Source organism: Mustela nigripes, chromosome 15 (genome assembly GCF_022355385.1).
Source record: "Mustela nigripes isolate SB6536 chromosome 15, MUSNIG.SB6536, whole genome shotgun sequence".
Classification (NCBI taxonomy): domain Eukaryota; kingdom Metazoa; phylum Chordata; class Mammalia; order Carnivora; family Mustelidae; genus Mustela; species Mustela nigripes.
Window position 1 is genome coordinate 39,502,433 of NC_081571.1, and position 25,063 is coordinate 39,527,495.

Here is a 25,063-nt window from a genome sequence, read left to right on the forward strand (position 1 = left end):
AATGTTGGGTCAAAAAATTTTTGTCTGGCCACTGAAATATTTGAGGTAGAGTATTGATCATGGTGTATATCAGGACTTTTCATAATGCTTCACATATCTAGAAGTTGTTTGTTTAGGGAAAAAATTGTTTCTCTAGCACTAAGTAAATTTTCTCTTTTTAATTTTTGCATAGTCATCCTCAGTTTTTGTGCCAGTTTATTTTATGAAAAAATTGCATTTAAAATATTAAGTATCTTTGATATCTTTGCTTTTGGTATTTCTATTTTGATAATGTAACAATTTGAAAAATTAATGTAGAAGAAATTAAAACAGATTTACTGAGATGTGAGTAAGTTTGTACATGTGGAAGAAATTTAATGTCATAGGTTAACCAAATGGAAATAGTGTACCTTTGTATATGTAAAGAAACCATAAAAAGTGAAAACTGATAAAAATAATGTATTTCTGGATAATGTATTTCTGGATAAAATAAATTTTGTATTAAAAATAGTTTACTGCAGGTCATGATCCCAGGGTCCTGGGATCGAGCCCCACATCGGGCTCTCTGCTCAGTGGGGAGCCTGCTTCCCCCTCTGCCTGCCTCTCTGCCTACTTGTGATCTATCTCTCTCTCTGTCAAATAAATAAATAAAATCTTTTTTAAAAAAATAGTTTACTGTATTGATTAAGATCAACAGTAAGTGATTGTACTTAGAAGTACTTTAAATAATATATAACTTTACTCATCTGATACATTCATACATAAACCATAGAGAAAATTAAATTTTAAGCTAGTGTTGATTCAGGTCCTTATTATAATTGTTGCAATAGAGATTCCAAGAATTCAGTGGTATTTATTTTGGCATAAGGTAGATGGCTACTTTACCTAAAGAAAGAAAGAAGATGATAGAATAGAGACTTGGTTATTAATGAAAACGCAATAAAAGACCTTTTTTTAGATTTTTATCTTTTGTGTATCATGGTTTGTCCTCTTATTTATCTTTAGTGTTTTGGTCCTCCTAATTATTGTGTTTTGGTACTCCTAATTATTTGCTTAAAAGGGATTTGGCTTACTGTGGCATATCAATTTGTGTTTTCTATTTTTTTTTTTTTTTTGGTAACGTCTTTTTTTTTTTTTTTTTAAGATTTTATTTATTTATTTGACAGATTGAGATCACAAGTAGGCAGAGAGGCAGGCAGAGAGAGAGGAGGAAGCAGGCTCCCCGCTGAGCAGAGAGCCCGATGAAGATGTGGGGCTCGATCCCAGGACCCTGGGATCATGACCTGAGCCGAAGGCAGAGGCTTTTACCCCCTGAGCCACCCAGGTGCCCCATCAATTTGTGTTTTCAAAAATGATTTTTTGGGGGCACCTGGGTGGCTCAGTGGGTTAAGCCTCTGCCTTCGGCTCAGGTCATGGTCTCAGGGTCCTGGGATTGAGCCCCGCATCGGGCTCTCTGCTCAGCGGGGAGCCTGCTTCCCCTTCTCTCTCTGCCTACCTTTCTGCCTACTTATGATCTCTCTCTCTCTATCAAATAAATAATAAATAAAAAATTTTAAAAATAATATTTTTACCCCAGTGTATCTATAAACTATCTTGAATATATTAATTTCATCTGTACCAAGTGATCTGAAGCAAATTTTTTATTAGCTTTGTTATCTTACTAATCTTGTTATTCAACATGGTTAAATAATGGCATACTTCAGAGATATTGTGGGTTTGGTTTCATATCACCACAGTAAAACAAATATCGCAATAAAGCAAGTAAAATTAATTTTTGGGGTTCCCAGTGCATATAAAAGTTGTCTTCACTATAATCATCTTCACAGTGTCTTTACCAGGAACAGATTCCATCTCAAGAAACCACTTTATTTGCTCACTGATAAGAATCAAGCCTTCATCTGTTCAAGTTTTATCATGAGATTGCATCAATTTAGTCCCATCTTCGGGCTCTACTTCTAATTCTGCTTTTCTTGCTATTGCTACCACATCTGCAGTTACTTCTTGCACTGAAGTCTTGAACCCCTCAAAGTCATCCAAGAGGGTAGGAATCAACCTCTTCCATACTCTTGTGAATGTTAGTATTTTGACCTGTTCCATGAATCAGGAATGTTCTTAATGGCATCTAGAATGGGGCATCCTTTCCAGAAGGATGGCCAAAATCCATCAGAGGAATCACTATGTATAGCAGCTATAGCTTTGCAAAGTATATTCCTTTTTCCTTTTTTTTTTTCAAATATATTTCTTAAATAACAAACTTGAAAGTCTAAATTATTCCTTGACTGCAGACTGGATTGAGAATAGATGTTGTATTAGCAGGCATGAAAACAACATTAATCTTGTTGTACATCTCCATCAAAGATCTTAGGTGACCAGGTGTGTTGTCAATTAGTAGTAATTTGAAAGGAATCTTTTTTACTGAGCAGGAAGTTTCAACACTGGGCTGAAAATATTCAGTAAACCATGTTGTAAAAGGATGTGCTGTCATCTAGGATTTGTGGTTTTATTTGTAGAACATAGGCATAGTAGATTTACTGTAATTCTTAAGGGCCATAGGATTTTCAGAACAGTAAATGAGCATTGGCTACATGTTAAAATCACCAGCTGTATTATTGGCCCCTAAAAAGAGAGCCAGCCTATTTATTCCTTGAACCTTTGAAGCCAGCCATGGACTTCTCCTCTCTAGCTATGGAAGTCCTAGATGGCATCTTCTTCGAGTAGAAGTGTGTTTCATCTATATTGAAAATCTATTGCTTGGTGTAGCCAACTTCATTAATGATTTTAGCTAGATCTTCTGGATTACTTGTTGCATCTTCTCCGTTAGTACTTGGTGCTTCCCCTTGCACTTTAATGTTACAGAGACAGCTTTTTTTCCTTAAACCTCATGAACCAACCTTTGCTAGTTCAAACTAATTCTGCAGCTTTTCATCTTTCTCAGTCTTCACAGAACTGAAGAGAGTTTGGGGCTTGCTCTGGATTAGGCTTTGGCTTAAGAGAACGTTGTGACTGATTTGATCTTCTATCCAAACATTAAAACTTTCTCCATATCAGCAATAAGGCTGTGTCACTTTCTTATCATTTGTGTGTTCATTGGAATACTGCTTTTAATTTCCTTTAACAACTGTTTCTTTAAATTTACAACTCAGCTAACTGGTGCAGTGACCTAGCTTTCAGCCTGTTTCAGCTTTCTACATGCCTTCCCCACTAAGTTTAACCATGTTTAGCTTTTGATTTAAAGTGAGAGATAGGTGGCTCTTCCTTTCGCTTGAACACTCAGAGGCCAATGTAAGGTTATTAATTGGCTTAATTTCAGTAGTGTATCTCAGAGAATAGGAAGGCCCAAGGAGAAGGGAGAGAGACGAGAGAGCAATGGTTGGTGGAGCCATCAGAAAACACACATTTATTGATTAAGTTCACCTTCTTATATGGGTGTGGTTCATGGCACCCCAAAGCAGTTATAATAGTAACATCAAAGATCATCATCACAGATCACCATCACAAATATGATAATGATGAAAACGTTTGTAATATTGGAACATCTGGGTGGCTCAGTCAGTTAAGCAGTTGCCTTCGGTTCGGATCATGATCCTGGCATCCTGGGATCCAGACCCGTGTCAGGCTCACTGCTCAGCAGGGAGTCTGCTTCTTCCTCTCCCTCTGCCCCTCCTCCAGCTTGTGCTCTCTCTCTCTCTTTTGCTCACTCACTCTGTCTCTCAAATAAATAAATAAAATATTATTTTTAAAAAGTTTAATGTGAGAATGTGAGTGTAACAACAGATATGAAGTGCACAAATGCTATTGGAAAAAATAATACCAATAGACTTGCTCAACACAGGGTTGCCACAAACCTTCGATTTGTAAAAAGTACAATATCTGCAAAGCACAGTACAGCAAAGTACAGTAAAACAAGGTATGCCTGCATTATATTTTTCCCAAATTATATTCACAAATAGGTATTTATAAGTCATTTTCTCCTGCCTTAGAGGAGGAAATTAGCAAGTTATTATTTCAGTGTCTCTGGGGTATAAGAATAATAGCAAGAACTGAATTTTTGGCAAGTATGTTACAGTCCACTTACACAATGGGAATGGAAACAGGATAGGCAGAGAGAATAGAGAGTTCTTTATTCAGGCAATTTTGTAAAATGTTTTTTAATGTGTTGAGGGGGCACCTGGCTGCCTTAATTGGTAGAGCATGCAACTTTTGATCTTGGGGTTGTGAATTCAAACCCCATGTTGGGAGTAGAGTTTACTTAATATATATATATATATATATTTTTTTTCTAATGTTTTGAGAATTTGCAGTAGGTTGTCAACTTCAATATTTGATGGGACCAAAGATACCTTTGAATTTAACTGATTTTTTAAAAATTATTACATATTTTATCCTCTTCTTTCCTCATATGAGCTTATGTAATTGGAAGTTAATTATCTTTATTTTCTTTGTGTTTAAACAAGAATTCATTTGTTAAAATTCCCATTTTGATATTTAGATTACATATTTGGTCCAGTAATCTCAATGTGGTAGCAAATAATCATATATAGATCAAATACCACTAAAACCATACGAGGCCATTTGATTTGGGTTTTATTTAGAGATAGTTAAGGCTACTGTGTAAGTTTTTGTCCAGATATGTCCATTATTTTTTTATTTTGTTCTATCCATTTGGGAAGAATGTTTTCATTCTTAGTTTTCTCATTGGCATTTTAAAAAATTTTCTTGTATCGTCAACTTAATTTGTATGTGCAGTAATAGATACTGTCTTTCATTACTTTAGGAATTCAGGTCTTAGTTCAAACTGCTTGAATGGATGAGGTGGATGGAGGGGAAGAAAACTAATGTTTGCTTGTTAGGGTTTCTGGCCAATTAATTAGAATATTCCTCTTCCCTAAAAAAACAAAACCAAAACAAAACAGAATAGAAAGACCTATGTAGTCTGGAATCTGAAATAAGGATCAATTCCACATATGTCCAGTTTGTAAAATATTTTCGCCAAACTAAATGATTTGACACTTTGTAGTCTGATGTAGAGAACTCTGGTAAGAGCATTTGTTACCTACATAGTTGTGTTCATTGCTTTCCAAAAGTCATACAAAGTGATCCAAGTCAGCCATGAATATTACATCATTTGAGAGACACTTTGGTATAAACTTGCATGAGAAAGATAGACAAAATATACAGGAACAAATAAGCAGATAATTTTAATAAACTACTCTGATTAGTAAGTACAAAGTAACAGTGTATGTTCCACATGCAGGCTGAACTCTGTTTTGTTTGGCATATATATTGCTTTACAAAAAACTAAAAGCTAAAAATGAGAAGCTCTAATACTAACTGCTTTACCTGTCCTCCTATGGAGAGTCAACTAGAGGCAAGTTAAGGCTGTTCTTTGTAGATGAGGCATGTAGCCTTCAGTTGTCCTTGTCCTCCACTTTCTGTGCCCATCATAGCCAGGGAATAAATTAGGTTCAAGGATTTTACCTGCTTCAGAGGAATGAATGAAAGCGAAATTGGCTGTTTTTTTTCCCTTATTGGTAATGAGGTATTAATGGTGATCCACTATCTCAATCAAATAAATGAGATTAAAATAATTATATTTGTTTTATCACAGTTTTCTATCAGTTGAGATTCTTGAATTGTAGTTTGGGCATGGTTGGTTTTTGTTTGTTTGTTTGTTTTATGCCCAGGTGACTTTTGAACATGAAATGAAGATGGTTCTGGTAGTAGTGCTTAGGCTGTGTGTGACCCTTCTCATTGAATATATATTTGTTATTTGTAATAGGAAATCCCTCTCCCCCAAATTGGTGGATAATAATTTTGAAGCTTTCACTTCTAAAGTGAAAAGTGTTGCTCAGGATTACAAATTAAGTGACTCTGAGTAAGATGGAATTTATATACCTTCTATTTATGAAAAAAATAGAAAAATAAAATCTCTTTTTAATTTGAGCACTTATTAAACTGACTTAAAATGACATTATTTGAACTTAAAATTAGTGAGAAATGTTAGTCTGTTCTGTATCATGAAGAAATTTAGCCCTTAGTGCCTTGCATGTCAATAAAATGTATTTCAATGTATTTTTAGTACAGAATAGTAATGAATGATTTTATAACATCACTGTTCCAAAATCTCCACTAGAATGGAAAAATATGTGCTTTTGCTGTTTTAGTAAACAAGAGCTCTCTGGAGTTTGTTTCTTCTTTAAGGTCTGTACGCCCTTGGGTTTTATGTGCTCTGAGATGGTACATGGGAACTGATTATAATTCTCTTCCCTCCAGGTCCATCGTGCAGATGTGTACAGGGATCAGATCTGGCACACTTGCTCTAATTTTTCAATTCTTGTCTTTCTCCGAATTTCTTACATTAAGACTACTGAATTTTGTGTTTTGTTCTTTCAGTTATTGCATTACTGTCATGCAAGTTGAAGCCAATTTGGGAATTTGACTTTTATTAGTATTAGTTTTTATTTGTTTTATTCATTGATAGTGTTGGGGTTTTAAATGTTTATAAAAACAAGATGAATTTGTAAGTCCCAAGTTATGGTTAATTTAGACTCAGCCCTTCGGTGGAAATGGTACAGTATCTACAGAAGGATCACCAAGATGTTACTGGGGAGAGCTATGACTAGGTCTACTGTTCCTTGATAGGAGTATAGCTGTAAGGCTCAAATTCTTTGATTTTCCAAAATATGAAGGGCGAGTAAGAGAGACTTGTAAGATGTGGAAATTGAGACTGAGCCACATTTTAAAATTTGTTATATTCAGGAGGCATTTAATAGGCATTATTTGAAAGAAATCACATGATAGTTGACTTACACATGTATAAAGTCAAATTTCTTCTTCTTTATGGCTATTATCCTTACAATTTTAGAGTTTTCCTTTTTATATTATATAGGGATAGTATTTTTATGTTTTTATAATTTTTTAATCTCTAATTATTAGTATTCTCTGATCTTTTACTATGAAGCTAGACTTTTTTTTTTTTTTTAAGATTGATTTATTTATTTGAGGGAGAAAGAGAGCACTCGGGGGCAAGGGGCAGAGGAAGAGGGAGAGAATATTTTAAGCAGACTTAGTGCTGAGCATGGAGCCAGATGTGGGGCTCGATCTAATGATCATGAGATCAAGACCTGTGCCATGCAGATGCCCCTAGATATATTCTTCTTTGATATATTGTGGAGTTCACTGATTGAGTTTGCCTAGTTGTTGCTTTTTGTGTGTTTGGTAAAATTGTCTAGTGGACCAGGGAATTGATTTGTACAGATACTGGCTTACATTTGTGAAAAGATCTTTTTTCTTACTTTAGCAGTTGTAGTTGGTAAATAAGAATTGTATGTTGTAATGAAAAGACTGGTGAACTGGGAGTCAGTGGGCATTCTTGTTTTAACTCTGTATCACTTAATTTTCTATTTTGGGGAAGTTCCGTTAACATCTTTGGGCCTTCTTTTCCTTATCTGTAGAACCGAAGAGGTAAATTTTGATTATTTTATTTTATTTTTTTAAGATTTTATTTATTTATTTGACAGAGATCACAAGTAGGCAGAGAGGCAGGCAGAGAGAGAGCAGAAGGCAAGCAGGCTCCCTGCTGAGCAGAGAGCCTGATGTGGGGCTCTATCCCAGGACCCTGGGATCATGACCTAAGCCGAAGGCAGAGGCTTTAACCCACTGAGCCACCCAGGTGCCCCAAGTTTTGATTATTTTAAAGATTTATTCCAGATCATCTCACTTCCTATGACCTTTTAAATTCTAAAGGTATACCTTTCTAGAAAAACAAAGTATTTTATTAGTCATTGCATATTATTTCCACATTGTGTAGGAATTTTGAAAGTTGTGTTTTTGTAATTACTCAATCAGCATATCTGATCAATCACCATATCTCTTTGTATACTGTTGCTTTCTATAATCCATCTCAATCTATACTCATCTCTCATTTCTTTCCGATTTTCCAACCAGAATATTATAGGTTATTATCACTAGAATCTATTTTACTCTTCTTACTTTTATGTTGTTGCTTATATTATTCCCTTTTGTGCATTCTTTCCCATCCCCTAGCTGCTTTGAGCCTCTGTAATGTTTCATTTATAATATTTTGGCCTTGCATGTTTATATATTTATTGTGTTGTGCTTTTTATGAGGCATTGAACTCCTTGAAGGCAGGTGTTTAATTTACATCATTTTACTAATCTTATTACTGACTCACACACTACTTTTCACAGAAATAAGGACTTAATATTTCTAAAACTGAATTTGTAAGATGATTAATGACATACAGTCAGTGGGTAGGCCCAATGAAAATTTTAACAACATAGTAAGGAAATTAACAGCCATTTTGAATTAAAGCAGTGTTTCAACCATCTATGCTGACTATAGACATTTGTATTCCCTGATCACTTGTGTACTATGATATTACTTTCTCCTCTGCATTCATTCTTACTGACTTATGTATATACTTAACACTTCTGTTTTTCCTCTGTAACCTGGTTAACTACTTGCCTTCTTTCATCATTGTAGTTTAGTACTGCCATGGTCTTAAACTCAATACTATATAATTGTTTTAATACATTCTTATTTTGATATTTATACTTTTATCTCCTTGGTCTTGTTCTAGGCTTATCAACTTTAATCTCTTGTTCTTTTGCATTCTTCAATTTACATTTCTTTTCACTTGCTCCTTCATTTTTGTAAAATTATTCAGTCTGTGTTCCTTAAAGACTTGGTGGTCATTGTCTCCAGGTAGAGTTTACATTGATACATGTCTTAGAATCACTCCAATGTTGGGTATTGGTGGTTGAATTGCTGGCTCTCAGGAAAGAGCTTGCTGTCAGATTAACACTCCTGTATCTTTTCAGTGGGAGAATGTCTGCAGTGGCAATGTTGGCACCAGCCCTTTTGTTAAAGTGGTTGATACTGATTATAAAAGACGTGAGATGGGTGGTGCCTGGCTGACTTGGTTGGTAGAGTGTGCGACTCTTGAGCCCCATGTTGAGTATAGAGATTACTTAAAAATAAAATCTTAAAGTAAAAGATGTGAGATGTTAATGGGCATTTGTACAGGTGGATTTTGGGGGAGATAATACCTAAATTCTAGAATTTATCAAAGAATTTTAAAATGCCTGCATTAAGCATGAATGAATGGGTAGAAATGATTCTCTCTCTGGAATCAATAATCTTTTTACTCTTGAGTTAATTATTGTCTGTAACAGATGTGATACTTACTGGTTTAGACTGAATAAAAGATCAAAAGGCAATAAGACAATGAGTAAAAAACTGAAAAGAGAACAGGAAAAGTAAAAGGTATAAGCTAAAAAGTTGCCTATCTTTGTGCCACTTTAAGTCAATAATATTTACTAAATCTTTCTCAGGAATGTAATGTCCAGGAAAGGGAACCTGAGAAGATAATTTAAGAAAGTAGCAGACAGAGGAAATTGTCATGGATTAAGTTTAAATCTGTTATTTTTAGTTCTATTTTTATAGCACATCTCTAGTCTCTAAGAACTTCTGTATTAACAAATATTTAAGACAGATACTATATTTGCATAATAGGAGTAGCTCATACATTCATTAAGAAGTATTTTGATATTTAAATGGCTTTTCTCAGAAAGCGTATAGATAATTTTATTGATACAGCATCCCTTTAAGGATACGAAAGAGGGGAAATATGTGTTACCCATTTGTTCTATCAGAGATGGTAAATAAATGGAATATCCAGAGCTCTTTCCTTAATATTTATGGTAAAGCTTTTTATAGTATGGAACAAAATTGCATGTTGATTTAAGAATATAATTTGGTTAATTTTGATTTTAGGAAATATTAAGTCATTTATTTTATTTTAACAGGTATCTTTCAGATGAAGGCATTGAAGCTTGCACAAGTTCTCCTGACAAAGTCAATATAAATGACATCATCCTGATTGCTCTCAATGTAGGTTTTATTTATTAACTTGTAAACATTTTAAATCTAGAAGCTTTCATGAAAAATGTCTTATAGAATAATCTGGATTTTAAGAAAAGTATATGGAGGACATCTTTTGGTTTTACTGTGTATTTTAAGTTGCAGTGATGTTTGTTGAATTCAGTAATCTCATATCAACCCAATTTTTAGAAATTTATGTTTCTTATAACAACTGTTATATAGAATCTAATAAGAAAGGAAAAAAATGCAATTAAGATTCCCATTTCCCCCCAGTGATCAGAGACTTTCATAACATTTACAGTAGATATATAATAGCAGAAACTACTATTTATATTTATTAAAATAAATCATTTTATTAACACAGGAACTCCGGGTAGGTTATAGCTTTTTGACAGTTGTATTTTTTGTTCCAAAATAACTTATCCTGTGGATAAAAGTAATGTATATTGTAGAACAGTTCAGAAAACAAAAGTAAAATAAGAAAATTAAGGCTATCCATAATTACAGTTATGTTGTATATATATTTCTTTTCAATCTCCTCCTTCTACCTATTTCTATAGCTGTATCTTTTCCATAATTGGGATTGGCCTTTGGATTTTTTTGAAGAGTTATAAAAATTGTTTGAAATTTAGGTGTAAGTAAAGGAATATTCTTTTTTTTCATCTTTCCAGTTATGCCATTGGGAGCATTTTCAAATTATCTTTATAATAACAGTCTATTAAATGTATAATTTAATCTATTAAATTAAATTTATACATTATGATAAATAGTCAACAAAATTCACAAGAGAATTACTTACTCTCCTATTCATAAGAAAATGACAGATCCACCATATCACTGCAACACAGGTATAATGTGAAGCAGAAATGTCAGCAACTGAAGACATTTAAAATATGAATAAATAGGGCACCTGGGTGGCTCAGTGGGCTAAGCCGCTGCCTTCAGCTCAGGTCATGATCTCAGGGTCCTGGGATCGAGTCCAGTATCGGGCTCTCTGCTCAGCAGGGAGCTTGCTTCCCTCTCTCTCTCTCTGCCTGCCTCTCCGTCTACTTGTGATTTCTCTCTGTCAAATAAATAAATAAAATTTAAAAAAAAATAAATAAAATATGAAAAAATATATAACTGTGTATAACTTTTTCTTTTTATGTTAATTTATATCAATTAAATGGACTTACACAGATAAAATTTATGTTTTGAATTCTGTCATTTTTTTCAGCTTCTTTGAATTTTATTCAATAAAACTAATAAGGTCATTTTTTGTTTCTGAGCTAAGAATGTAGGTTTTTAATAAAAGAATAAAAAATTTTAAAGTGAGATTTAGAGGGGTACCTGGGTGGCTCAGTGGATTAAGCCTCTGCCTTCAGTTTGGGTTATGATCTCAGGGTTCTGGGATTGAGCCCTGCATCCTGGGCTCTCTGCTCAGCAGGGAGTCTACTTCCCACTCTGTCTCTGCCTGCATCTCTGCCTACTTGTGATCTCTGTCCATCAAGTAAATAAAATAAAAATCTTTTAAAAAAAGTAAACTTTAGAAATTATGCATGTTGTCTATGACTACAAATGGAAATATTCCATATACACTTTAACATTTTTTTACTTGTACCCTAATAAGTGAGTTCTACTTTTAAAAAATATTGAAAGAACTCTATTAATTAAAGAAAAATTCTAAAGATGATGAAGTATTTTTGACAGTCTTCTCTTCCTTTCCTTTTTTTTTTTTTTTTTTGCTCTTCTTTTTCTTATTTACGAGCTTAGGTAAATAGCAATGATCTCCTATAATTGGATGTGAAACTATAAATAAAGTAAATCAAGATGAAGTATTTGTCCTATGTATATAAAAAGTACATGATGACCATTATTTTATGAATTAATTTGTCTGCATAATTTTCTCTGAAATATATGGTTGAATATGCCAATCCAAGATTTCATGCCATACAATAGGAAAAAGAATTACCTTTAATTAGGATGAAGTCTACACCAGACAAATAATTTACCTTTCAAGCTTATGACCTTTAAATAAAGTCAGGCATTTATAGTGTTTCTGTTGAAATTTTTTCAGCTTTTGAAAGATTAGGGGCTATTAGTCACTAGTTAAAAAAGAGTTGTATTATTGATTCTTATTATATATAACTTACTACATTTTGGGAGAATAATCCATTCATAAGCTTTCTTATGTCCCCCTCCTCCCATTCGGGACACACTGAGCTTGTTTCTTTATCTAGCAAAGAAAATGCAATAATATATGTATAGGTTTTCCACGCTACTCAAAAGTAGAACATTCCTGGGGCATGTGGGTGGCTTAGTCAGTTGAACATCTTACTCTTTGAGTTCCACGCTGGGTGTGGAACCTGCTTAAGAGTCTCTTTCTCCATCTTCTATCCCTCCACCCCGACCCCTCCAGCTCATGTGTGTGCTTCTCTCTCTCTCTCTCTCTCAAAAAAAAAAAAAAAAAAGTAAAATTAAAAAAATTATATAGGACATTCGGGCAAAACTTTTTGTAAGCCAAAATAGTGTAGAATGAAGAAGTAATTACCATTAATTTATATGGAAAGATTTTAGAGCATTCCCAGATCCAAAAAGTAACCTCTCAGGTTTTTCTGTTACCTTAGGGCATATCTTGCTAAAGGATACACAAAAATAAATCAAGAGAAAGCACAGATGCCCAGAACACAGTTCAAAACTCTTGCAGTTTGATGCTGAGATGCTGAGTATAGTTCCTGGGGAAGAAGCTTGGTAGTGCCCCTCTTGCTGTTTGGGGTACATTCTGTTTCTATAAATGCTCAGCATAATAACAGCCACTGAACACTTTTTTTGCTTTTCACCTTTGCCTATAAAATGAAAATCTTTGAATTTCTTTCATTTAGCGAAAACTCGTGTAGGTCTTTTGTAAAAGCAGAGTGGCATAATGTGAACTTTTGAAAAGCAAGGGTAACTGTACAGTGTTTCTGCCCAGGGAAGTCCACTAGGGACTAGCACCCAGTGCATTTATTGGTCTGCTTATAGAGACACTCTCTGCCTAAATGAACAGTTGTAAGACTCCTCCCCCTCAAAAAGCAGGTGTTCACCGTAAATCACATTGTTCTTTATAAATAGTCTAGGCAGTGAACCACATTTTCAGTTAGGAAATGTTCAAGTGCAAGTTGCCACATGCCAGCCTAGAGCCAACCTTGTAAAAGTAAGCCCTTCTAAAAAGAGCAGCCTCAGAGCTGCTGTATAACTCATTTCTGTATAGATTTTTATGTTAAAAGGAGGGTTCTTAATTTTTTGCTCGGTAGAATGGGGAGTAAAAATACTACGAAATGACGTTAAAATCCAGGATGTAGTTTTGGGCTTAAATACCTGAATTATTCACAAGTAAATTAAGTGATAGCTCAGTCTTAAATTACTGAATACTATGTATTAGTAAAAATTTAAAAACAGATTTTCAAAAATTTCTTTTAAGATTCTGCGTAATATGAAATGACTTGCCAAATAGATATTCCATTGAATTTACTTGAGTAAATAGTCAGGAATCTTTTGTATGTGTGTACAAGTGCATATGTTGTTATAGATTAAATATTTCTCCTGCGTAATTTTTTTATGTCCAATATAAATGCATTTTTGGACACAGTTTTACTAGTGATCCTCATATAATGGCATCTGAAGCATGAAATTGCCTTTGGAGTACTTATACATTGATTTTGATTTTAGGATGTTTAAAGATTTGGTAGGTCATTTTCATCTTCTTAAAGAATAATGAAATAATATTCATTATATATGTGTTTAGCACTTTAAAAGTTATATAAACTTTGAATATAATGTCTCCCTTTAGCCTGATAACAACTTTATGGATAAACTTGGTGATATTTTTTCCATTTTATAGAGGAATAAATTAGCTGGATTTAGAGAATTTGTGGCAGTGTCCATGGTCCTATTAGTTAATTACAGTTTGTAATGATTCAGAGTTTAGGATTTTAACTTAGTGTTTATTTCAACTTTATATTGGTGCCTCATTTTGGTTTAAGTTAAATTTCATAATTATTGCTAAAAACCAGAAATGAGAAACCATGGTATATCATAAAATTTGTAAGTGTTCTGTTTTGCATACATATTTAAATATTTGAGCCTTTGAGTGACTTCAAAATGATGCCTGTATTATTATGAACTGTTAGTTGTATTACTAACTTAATGATTATTCATGATCAGATATCAAAATGTATATATCTTATATTAACAAATAAACATGATAGTTAACATTCATTAAGTGTTTACTCTTTGCAATTCGTTGTACCAAGTACTTCATGTGTAATTAACATTAGGAATAAAACAATCCTAATATATGGAAGGTTAGTATAAGAAAATATTTTTTTCCCATTGCTGCTCAGTATTTTCAAAGTGAAAAGGTATGCTTATAATTCTTTCACTCTGTTACTGGATAGAGGCTGCAAAGATGATAAAGCTAACATATTGTTACACAAGTGTTTTGGATTTGGGGCTTAGTTTGTCTGGCAGCTCCACTTGGTGAGTTTTAGCTTAGGAGTGACCCTTGCTTTACATTGAGAATTAAAATATGAATTATGGTAGTAAAAGACTGGAAAGATCTGTGGGGATTGTGTAATTTATATGCTCATTTCTTAAGCTGACCACATACTGATATTTAAAATAAGAGGACATTCTGTTTTTGTAGGTGATGAAAGAAGACTATCTGACTTCTCTCCATGTCTTCATTTTATGTCACAGAAATTTTAATCATCTAGTGTTTTCCCCCTAAGTCTAACATGAATTTCTGCCTTACAGTTTTTGTGATTAAATACTCTAAATCTATTTTATTTTATTCTGCTCTGAAGAAGATGAAGAGCTCTTGTTATATTTTAAAGAAGAACAGAATAATATAAATTCAGTTATCAGTCTAACCTCACACTCTGTCATCAAGATAATTTCTTAGCTTAAATAATTAGGCCTTCTTCATGAGTATTGATTTTCCTCTGAGCAAGTTTCTTATTGTTCCTTCAGTTTTTACTTCCTAAAGAGGACAATATCCTTAAAAGTTTTGCTTTTTTGTAAATTATATAGTTGAAGTTTTGTTTTTATATCAGGAATGCTGTAATTTTGTTTGTTAGTTCTTATGCTTTCATTTTTGTTTTGCTCTGGTTTGCACTTTCATATACTTAGTCATTTGTTCACTAAATTTGAGTTCTGTAATTTGTTTAAGCAAATAATATGGATTTTTACTATAGGAAAGTTTTCCTATTCTTGCTTTTGCAGTGGTGTTGTTCCCTAGGATATTTGTATGTTATGTAGCTTTGTAATAGGTATCACAGCCAAAAGAATAATGTTTTCATGACTCTTCATATGAGTGTTATATAGGATTCAGTTATCAAAAATATATTCTGTTTATATACTTAAAGTAGTCAGCTGGCTTGGGGTTGGGACATTATTTTTTTTAGTAAGACTACAGTAATATAAAATCAAGTATTAGGTTTTAATAGAGAATATTTAGTAAGTTACTGAAAGGAATATAACCAGAATTAAGGCCTTAAACATTACTGTTCAACTTACCGATGTACTTTCAATAACATATGTATGGTACTATGTTACTTGAAAAGATCGATTGTATGTATAGATCTCATAATCAGCTAAAAGATACTGATTTAAATTTTATTCTACAGGTGTTAATAAATTTCATCTTTTGTTTATGAGTAAGATTAGATTTAGATTTACTTTTCTCTATAATTATATTTTAATGATAATATTTTTATTTTAGACAGACTTAAGAACAATTGGCAAGAAATTCCTCCCCAGTGACATCAATGGTGGAAAGGTAGAAAAGGTAAAGAAAAACATTAACTTCCTAAATTATGCTAACTGCAATAAATATGAACATTTACTAAATTATTGGAATTATATTTTGTCAGTAAAGACTGCAACTGCAAAATATTTTAGAATTAACTAGGTCACAGAGTTATCCTAGTGACTTTCTGTACAAACGGAAAATTATTGACTTGAAGTTTTAAACTTTTGGTGACTTTAAAACATTTTTTAAAAAACCTGTCAGTTTTAGGAATTATAAACTCATTAATGTGAGACTTAGCAAATATTGCTAGAATACAGGACAAGGACCTTTTTGTACCTTTTAATTTTAGTTACCTATTTCCATGTTTATTTAATGAACTTATTTTATAAAATTGTAAGATTGTGAGAGGATATTAAGAGCAGTTCATCAAAGCTGTGCGTTTGGTTATTGCTTCCATTTTGTACCACATATATTTATTAGTACATAATATACATAATGTATGTATTTTATATGTCATATAGATTCAGTAATTTCATATATATATATATATATTCATATTGTGAATTGTGCAGTGATCTTTTTAAAATCCAGGGATACAGTTTTTAGATACCAACTACTCAGTCTTTTACTTCTTTTTTACCTATATTTCTTCTTTTATTTGAAAATACATGTGAATTGTGTCAGCCAAGAATCTTATGTGCTATTGGTCACTTTTTGAACTATTAAAGAACGTCATTATCTATAAATAAATACTTTCAGTGTGTATGTTTTGTGTTTGGATAAATATTCTTATGGTAAAGAATTTATAAATAATAATTTAAATATTTTAAAATTTTAAATATTTTTATATTTTATAAATTTATAAAATATAATTCTAAAATAAAAAATTTTATAAATTTATAAAATATAAGTTTATTTAAATTTATAATTTATAAAATATTAATATTTTATTTTAAATATTTTAAATTTTAAATAATTTAAATAATAATTTAAAAATAATTTTAAAATATCTAACACTTAGGTATTAGATAATTGTAAAAGGTATATAGTGTAAAAAAGTTTCACACATTTTCTAAGAATTAATCTGTTTATATAAATGATGGTAATCATTTTGCTGCAAAGAGCCATATGAGAATTCTAATCTACTCTCATTTTTTAGACAGATACTCAGAGAAGAGGTTCTATAAACTCCTCAGTAATTCATTTTAATATTTAACAACACTCTGTGTCAGCAAACTTTAATTTTATTTTAATCTAAATTTCTTATGCTACAACTTAAAGTTCGTAATGTCTTCTTGATCTTCCCTGAGGGGGAATGGAGAACATCTGCTTACTTTCTCTTGAGAAGAATTCTTCATATATTTGAGGACTTGTAAATGTCTTTGCCACAAGTTTCTTTTGCTAAAGCTACTTATCTTGATTCCTTTGTTTATTCTGTCTTGAATTTTCCATTCAACTTCATTGTTCTCAGAGTTCTCTCCAGTTTCCATACATCTCTTTTTTTGGTTGTGGTTTTCAGTTGGTTCAGTGGTTTTGGTTGTGAAGTTTTCAGACTTCATCATATACCGGAATCACCATGAAACTTGGATAAAACACACATGGCCAGCCCCTCCCCTCTACCCCTGGATTCCCCCCGTTTCTGATTCCATTGAGTTAGGATAGAGCCTGAGAATCTGTATTTTGGACAAGTTTCCATGGGTTGTTGATTCTGGTGGTCTGGGAAGCATACCTAGCAAGTTTCTAGACTACAGAATCCCAGATTAGGCAGCAATCTTGGAGAAGTCTGATGAGTACAACTGTTCTTTACAGGAAAAGTGACTAACATCGAAGCAGTAATCCTCTTTGGAGGTAGATTAAAGGATTGTAGAGAGGAGTCTTCAGACTTCTCCCAAAAGAGGCCAAAAGTAAATGCTCACATGGTGTGTATTGTTATTATATTTACTAAGTCTTGGATAATACCATTTTTAGCATTTAGGAATTTGACAGTGGAAAGGGAAAATGGAGAGCTGATTGAACTGTGATCAGAGAAGACAGTTAATCCTGGATACATTGAATTTACATCTTTTTTTGTTCTAAGACAAATCTGGGGCCTTCAGAAAGGCATTGTCATCTGGGGTGTGAAACTGAAGTCTTAATAATTGTTTTTAGTTATCACTGTTAATTTGGAAGAAAGTAGAATGGCAAAAAGTGCAAGTAACTTTATCATTAATTAATATAATAGTTTTGTTCAGGTTCTTTTCTCTTTCCTTCCATTCTCTTAACATTGTTTTTCAGTTCCTATATTTTCTCCCTAAGGTTGCCCATGACCTTAATGAAAAGGTTTCAAACAAATTTTAAAAATGCCGAAGGGAAATGGTGTGCCTGGGTGTCAGTTGAGTGTTTGACTCTTGCTCTCAGCTCAGGTCTTGGTCTCAGGGTCATGAGTTTAATGCCCACTCCCAGCATACTTAAAAAAGAAAGAAAAAAAAAATGCTGAGGGGGAAGATGACTGCTGTCTCCAGGCTTCCAAGCCTAAGCCATGTCTTCCCATAGGCAGTTTATCTTTGAGGTTTAGATGGTGAGAGTGGAGGGAGGTGTGGTGGGGAAGCCACCTTTGTAACTTTTTTTCTGAGTGTTTTAGGGCAGACTTTGCATTTCTTAGATATTATAAGTTTTTTGAACCTGGTGGCTTATAAGCTAAAAATCATGGAACAAAGTCATTACAAAAAAAGAAGTAGAACTATTATTTCTACAAAGCTGTTTAGTATTTTTCATATTCTTTTTTTAAAGCATAATATTTTGCAGTAGTGATTTTCATAGCTTAAGCCTCTGAACCAAAGTATAGAATTATAAAGTAGAGGTTATTATAAAAATACATTACCAGTCCAGCTACATGATGACCTTATGCATTACTGTGGAACCCTAAAAAGGAAGGACTTTCAGGTCTGTATTTATTTTTTCCTTCTAAGTCTTAAAAATGACAGGTTGTATATGCCTTTTTAAAGGTCAAACTGTGATTAAAGACCTAATTTTACAAATGGGAGGGACCCACTCAAAGCTCTAGCAGTACCGACATTAACCACAAGATGGCTTCGCTGCCTTAAAATTCAAAGTGAATGCCCTTTCACCATCAGTCTAGAAAATTAGACGTTTTTCAAAAGAAAAATAATTGTAAAAAGCTTTAAGTTTTAATTTAAATAAAATTATATCATGTTTTATGTATGTTAATTTATATTCTGGCAAATAATACAATTTGTCAGTGTTCCTTCTGGTGAGTTATTAAAATTAAACATGCACTCTTAAGTTTCAGAACAATGGATTACTCTGAAATATTGATTTTACTTTGCTTTATTTACAAGTATTTATTGGCAAATATTAGTAGAACTTCTGTGGAGTTTAAAAATGACTGTACTAAACTATATACAATAGGCAAATAACTCTTCTGATAATTGAAAAACAAACTGTTCACCTTTTTTTTTTTTTCTTTTTTAATTCTCCCAGAGAACAAAAAGCTAAAAAGGTGAAGGATAGAGGTGTGGAAATAGGCTAATGATACACTAGTATAAGGGTTACCTTTGAGGGGGGGGGGGGGGTCCCCAGAGTGTTTTCCTCATATTTCATTTGCTATAATTTCTCTGAATGATTGAATAAGAGAAATTATGTCTTGTGCTACATATTTCGATGTATAAATTGATGCTTTTCACAGGGGATCTCAAGTTTGGAAGAACCTATTCAGGATTATGTCTATTTCTCACTTAATAAGCTTTTATAATACTCTGTTTTTAAAATGTCTGAGGAGTGGAAACTTTTAGGTCGTCTTCTAGTAAAGGTACTACCATATTTAGGATTCAGAAATGTTCTTTTTACTGTTATTTATAATTTTTTTTTTACATTTATACTCTCGCTGTATGTGAATATAGCTTGAAAAATTTGAGCTAGGGATGAGGGACTACCTTTGCAAAGCTGTTTTTCCAGCATTTCTAGTGCATTTGACTTTTTTCTTGATCTTTTTTGGTACAAGCTTCTAACTTACCTAGGAGAGCCCTGATTTTCAGCAAATTCTTCTTTTTCTTCTTTTTCTTCTCTCCTTACTGAAAATCTGCTCTGCTATATCCAGTGTTAAGCAGTTTATATGCACTATCTTTGTAGTCTTCAGAAAAACACTGAAAACAGAAATGGTTACTGCCCTCTTTTTACTGCAGAGATGAAGGAACTTAACTTCCTTAAAATCTGTTTATGCTTCCAGGCAAACTATTTATTCTGTAAACCCCCATTCATATTCCACTTCTCTCCCAATTTTCTTGACCCCTTTTGAGCAGAATTAACTTTTAAGCATCAGTATTTCCATTGCCCTTTAGACCTGTATCTACTTTTACCACGTAACAAATTTTGTCATAGTTTTAAAATGCGTAATAGAAAGACGACAGACTTTGGTATAAGACAGATCTCAATCTGAATCCTAATTTTCCCTCCTACTAGCTGAATGACATCTGGCAGAATACATTACCCTCTGCGCTCAGTTTTCTCATTTAAGATACACAAGTGATCCTATCACACTTTGTGGATCTGGAGATAAACTAAGGCAAATTATTTTGAAGACAAAGGGAACACTGTATTTATCAAGGAATTTTGAATACATATTTGTGCTAAGTTCAAGGGATGCAGCGATCAACAGGACAGCCCCTGCCTTGTTGGAACACATAACCTAATGAGAGATCAAGAAACTTATGTGTTCATGTAGTGAAATCAATATTATGTCAGAAGTACTTGTGATGAAAGGGCAGCTGTCTCAGCTTGGTGAAGTGGGGAGGTTGCTTTTCTTGCTAGACTATTAGTTTTTAGAGGTGTGCTTCCCAGTGAGGTAATAGTGGGCAGATCCCCATTTGGGGGCATATTTAAAATTTTAGGAGAGGAGAGTGATTGTGCGTATAGGTGTATATATACACATATATACACACACACATTAATTATATATATCACAATAATATATATTATATAATACTATATATATACGATATATACAATGAAAAGGTTTATTGTACAAACTATAAAAAAACAGCTTGACAAAATCTTAACTGATAACAATACATGGAAGATAAGAATAGTGGACATTTGTGATTCCTAGAACCTGAGTTATCTTTGTGTGTGTGTGAGGGAATGTCCCATCTTTCCAGTCATGGTGGTGAAGAGAAGGAAAATGCCAGACACATTTTCTGCAGCCTCCATTGCAACTATGCCATGCATATGTACCTCAGCTCTGCTAGTCATCTGTAGCCTTGATGGACTTGGGCTAATCATTCAAATAAGCAGGAACCATAGTGAATGCTCTCTGCTAGTGGTAGAAGCTACAGCGAGTTTGAGTTTCTACGGTAGTAGCTGCAGAGGTCCTGGGGTAGGTTTCTAGGGCCAGTGAGGCTGATGGAACAGGTGTACACCTAGATGCTTGGAGTGTGTTGGGTCCCATTCATTAGAGCTCATGAATGCTGATTGTCAGCAGGTCTTCCTAGTTAAGAGTTCAGTAACATCTTGGTAGTGGAAATCAGCCATGGCAGTTGGCAGATGCTACAAATACTAAGGCTTCTTCTCTCCCCTCCCCATCCAAGAACTGTTGTTTTACCAACACCATGGCCACTAAACCATTTCTATGGTTTGGTTATGAGTGTTTTTTCTCTCTGTGTTGGCAACAGACCTAGTTCTTTAATTCTCTTGATATTTCTGTGAACTACCCAATGTCTTAATTTCAAAATATATTGTATACTATTTGAACTATTTTAATGTAATATTTAACATATACAAACATATATGCTTTAAGCTTAATAATAAAGTGAGCACATCTGAAGTCTCAGCCTGGTAGAACTAGAACATTACAGCACCACTCTGCCTACCTGGGTGTCCTAGCTCTTCCTCCCTCCCACACCAAGAACAGATTGTTGTGAATTTTGAGTTTAACTTTACTTTTAAAAATATTTTAGTCATATGTCATTGTTCATGAAAAATATATATTTTTATTTTTAAGCTTTATAAAATGTTAACATACTGTCTGCTGTAATTTGCTTCTGTCATTCAGTGCTCTGTGTCTAATAGGTGTCCATGTGGTATATATCTATTATGCATTCATTTTTCTCTTTTATATAATACTAAACTGTGTAAATAAAACTTCAGTTTACTTATTCTCCTGTTGATGGATATTTAAATGCTTTTCTTTTCCTTTGGTTTTTATAATAGATGCACTACTTTTAGGAACAAATTTGTGTATTTTTCTTGATGCATGTTTGTAAGAGTTTTTCTGGGGAACATAACCAGGGATTGAATTATGTTCTAGCGCTAAGCCAGTATTGAACTTTATAAGATTATGCCAAATTATTTATTAAAGTAGTTGTACCAAATTTGTATTACCTTCAGTAGTATGTGTGAGATACCATTAATCTCCATCATTTGTGGCACTTGAAATGATCAAATTTTTCTAATCTTGTGGTTGTAAAATATGTTACTCTTCCTTAGGCTATTCTGTCCTTGCCCACCCCCACACTGGTAGACATTTCAGAATCAAGTTTCTTAAAAGATGTTGGAGTTTTGGGGCACCTGAGTGGCTCAGTGGGTTAAGTCTCTGCCTTTGGCTTAGGTCATGATCTTAGAGTCCTGGGATCGAGCCCCCAGAACAGTCTCTCTGCTCAGTGGGGAGCCTGCTTCCCCCTCTCTCTCTGCCTGCCTCTCTGCCTACTTGTGATTTTTCTCTCTGTCAAATAAATAAATAAATAAATAAAATCTTAAAAAAGAAAAGATGTGGAGTTTTGATTGAAATTGCATTGAATTTGCCAATCGGTTTTTAAAAAATTTTTTATTAACATATAATGTATTATTAGCCCCAGGGGTACAGGTCTGTGAATTGCCAGGTTTACACGTTTCACAGCACTCACCATAGCATATACTCTCCCCAATGTCCATAACCCACCACCCTCTCCCTAACCCTCTCCCCCATAGCAACCCTCAGTTTGTTTTGTGAGATTAAGAGTTTCTTATGGTTTGTCTCCCTCCCGATCCCATCTTGTTTCATTTATTCTTTTCCTACCCCCCAAACCTCCCACGTTGCCTCTCCACTTCCTCATATCAGGGAGATTATATGATAGTTTTCTTTCTCCGATTGACTTATTTTGCTGAGCATAATACCCTCTAGTTCCATCCATGTCATTGCAAATGGCAAGATTTCATTTCTTTTGATGGGTGCATAGTATTCCATTGTATAGATATACCACATCTTCTTTATCCATTTATCTGTTGAGGGACATCTAGGTTCTTTCCATAGTTTGGCCATTGTGGACATTGCTGCTATAAACATTTGGGTGCACATGCCCTTTGGATCACTACATTTGTATCTTTAGGGTAAATACCCAGTAGTGCAATTACTGGGTCATAGGGTAGCTCTATTTTCAACTTTTTGAGGAACCTCCATGCTGCTTTCCAGAGTGGTTACACCAGCTTGCGTTCACACCAACAGTGTAGGAGGGTTCCCTTTTCTCCGCATCCTCGCCAGCATCTGTCATTTCTTGACTTGTTAATTTTAGCCATTCTGACTGGTGTGAGGTGGTATCTCATTGTGGTTTTGATTTGTATTTCCCTGATGCCGAGTGATGTGAAGCACTTTTTCATGTGTCTATTGGGCCAATTAGTTTAAAGACAATTGATATCGTTATGTTACCATATTATCAGTGAAATGCTTATAAGGTGCCTCTGTGAACAGAAGAAAAAAGCCCTAATACATAGCATTTATACTTTTTGTAGCAAGAGTATTATCACCATGGCTGATTATAAGCTACACCATGAAATCACTGATGCCAGAATTGGGAAGATATGTGCATAATAGGGTCTTGTGAACTGGTATGAGCTGCCTCTAGCATACTCCTAGATGTATCTCTTCATTTATTTAGTTTTTTCCATAGTTTTTTTTTTTTAAAGATTTTATTTATTTATTTGACAGAGAGAGATCACAAGTAGGCAGAGAGGCAGGCAGAGAGAGAGGAGGAAGCAGGCACCCTGCTGAGCAGAGAGCCCGATGTGGGACTCGATCCCAGGACTCTGAGATCATGACCTGAGTCGAAGGCAGCGGCTTAACCCACTGAGCCACCCAGGCGCCCAGTTTTTCCATAGTTTTATAATTTATGAAAGTATAGAGGTCTTGTATCTTTTGTAAGCTTTATTCCTGGAGTATTCTATTTTTGCTGCTGTAAATGGTGTTTTTAAAAAATTACTAATTTTTCTCTCTGATAATTGTCTATTGATCTTAAATTCTACTAACCTATACATATTATTCTTAATATTTTATCTGTATATTCTTTTATGCTTTCTTTGTAAATTTGCCTTTTGTTGACATTTCACATGAGTGCAAACAGTGTATATACTCTCTTGTATCTGGCGTCTTTAACTTAGTGAATGTTTTTGAGGTTAATATGTCAGTAGTTTGTTTCTATTTATTGCTGATTAGTATTCCATTGTATGGATATACCACTTTCTTCTTTTCATTTACTAGTTGATGGATATTTAGACTTCTCTGCATAGTTCTCTTGTGTTTTTCCACTGCTGATGAAAGTAGGTTGAATGTTTTTATTAATATTATCTCTTAAGTCACTGATTGGCATCTTTACTCTCTGCTTCTTAATCAGTCCTGTTCAGTATCAGTTTCATTAGCCTTTGTGAAGAATCAACACTAGTCTTTGCTAAGCTTGACTTTGTTATTTCATTAATTTCTCCATATTATCCTCTTTCTTCTACCTTATTTGAGCTCAGTCTGTTCTTTTCATAACTTGTTAGTTTAGCTCATTAATTTTCTTCTCTCTTCTAATACAAGCTATATAAATTTTTTAGACCAGGCTTATTATTTTGTAGTCTGTTTTTGATAATTCCAAATTCACCAGGCCTTGGAGACTTAATTTTTTTTAATTTTTAAGTTTTCTATGATTCTCATGCTTTATGGCTTGTTTCCTTATGAGTCTCTTGATATTTTCTTGTGATTTCATGTTTCTTGATCTGTCTTTGTGGGTATTCTGGGCACCTGAATCAGCAGTGCTTTCTTCTAGAAGGAATATCTGGAGGTAGTGGGGGTGCTATGAGGTTTTGGCTAAGGTTAATTTTGCTACTTTTCCACTAGCCCAAAGTTGAGGCTCTCTCAATTGCAGGTTGTTACTACCAGAAGCACACATAGATCTTCTCTGGCGGAAAATGTCCACTAAATTGAGATTTACTGTAGATGCCTGAACGGATAATGTGACCAATGTTCTGAAATTTCTAACACTGTATACAGATTAATCTTTGTTTTTTATTATTTTCATCTAGAATTTATATATTTTTTAACTTTGGGGTTGCCCTTGACACTAGTTGGACACAGATTTTGAGGTTAATTTTCATTCATTATAGTGGATGCCTTTAGATGATTTT

At 33.6% G+C, this 25,063-nt stretch overlaps 1 protein-coding gene across 4 annotated transcripts in view; it reads left to right on the forward strand.

Moving 5' to 3' along the window:
• The window catches only part of TDRD3 (tudor domain containing 3), a 163,377-nt gene that overhangs the window by 49,152 nt on the left and 89,162 nt on the right, over positions 1–25,063 (forward strand). For 2 of the 4 annotated variants that reach the window (XM_059377644.1, XM_059377646.1), the window contains exons 2-3: positions 9,810–9,894; positions 15,626–15,691. In XM_059377644.1, the coding sequence (XP_059233627.1) occupies positions 9,810–9,894; positions 15,626–15,691 (151 nt within the window). The remainder of the gene's footprint in view (positions 1–9,809; positions 9,895–15,625; positions 15,692–25,063) is intronic. The other 2 variants (XM_059377645.1, XM_059377647.1) reach the window with 1 other exon arrangement.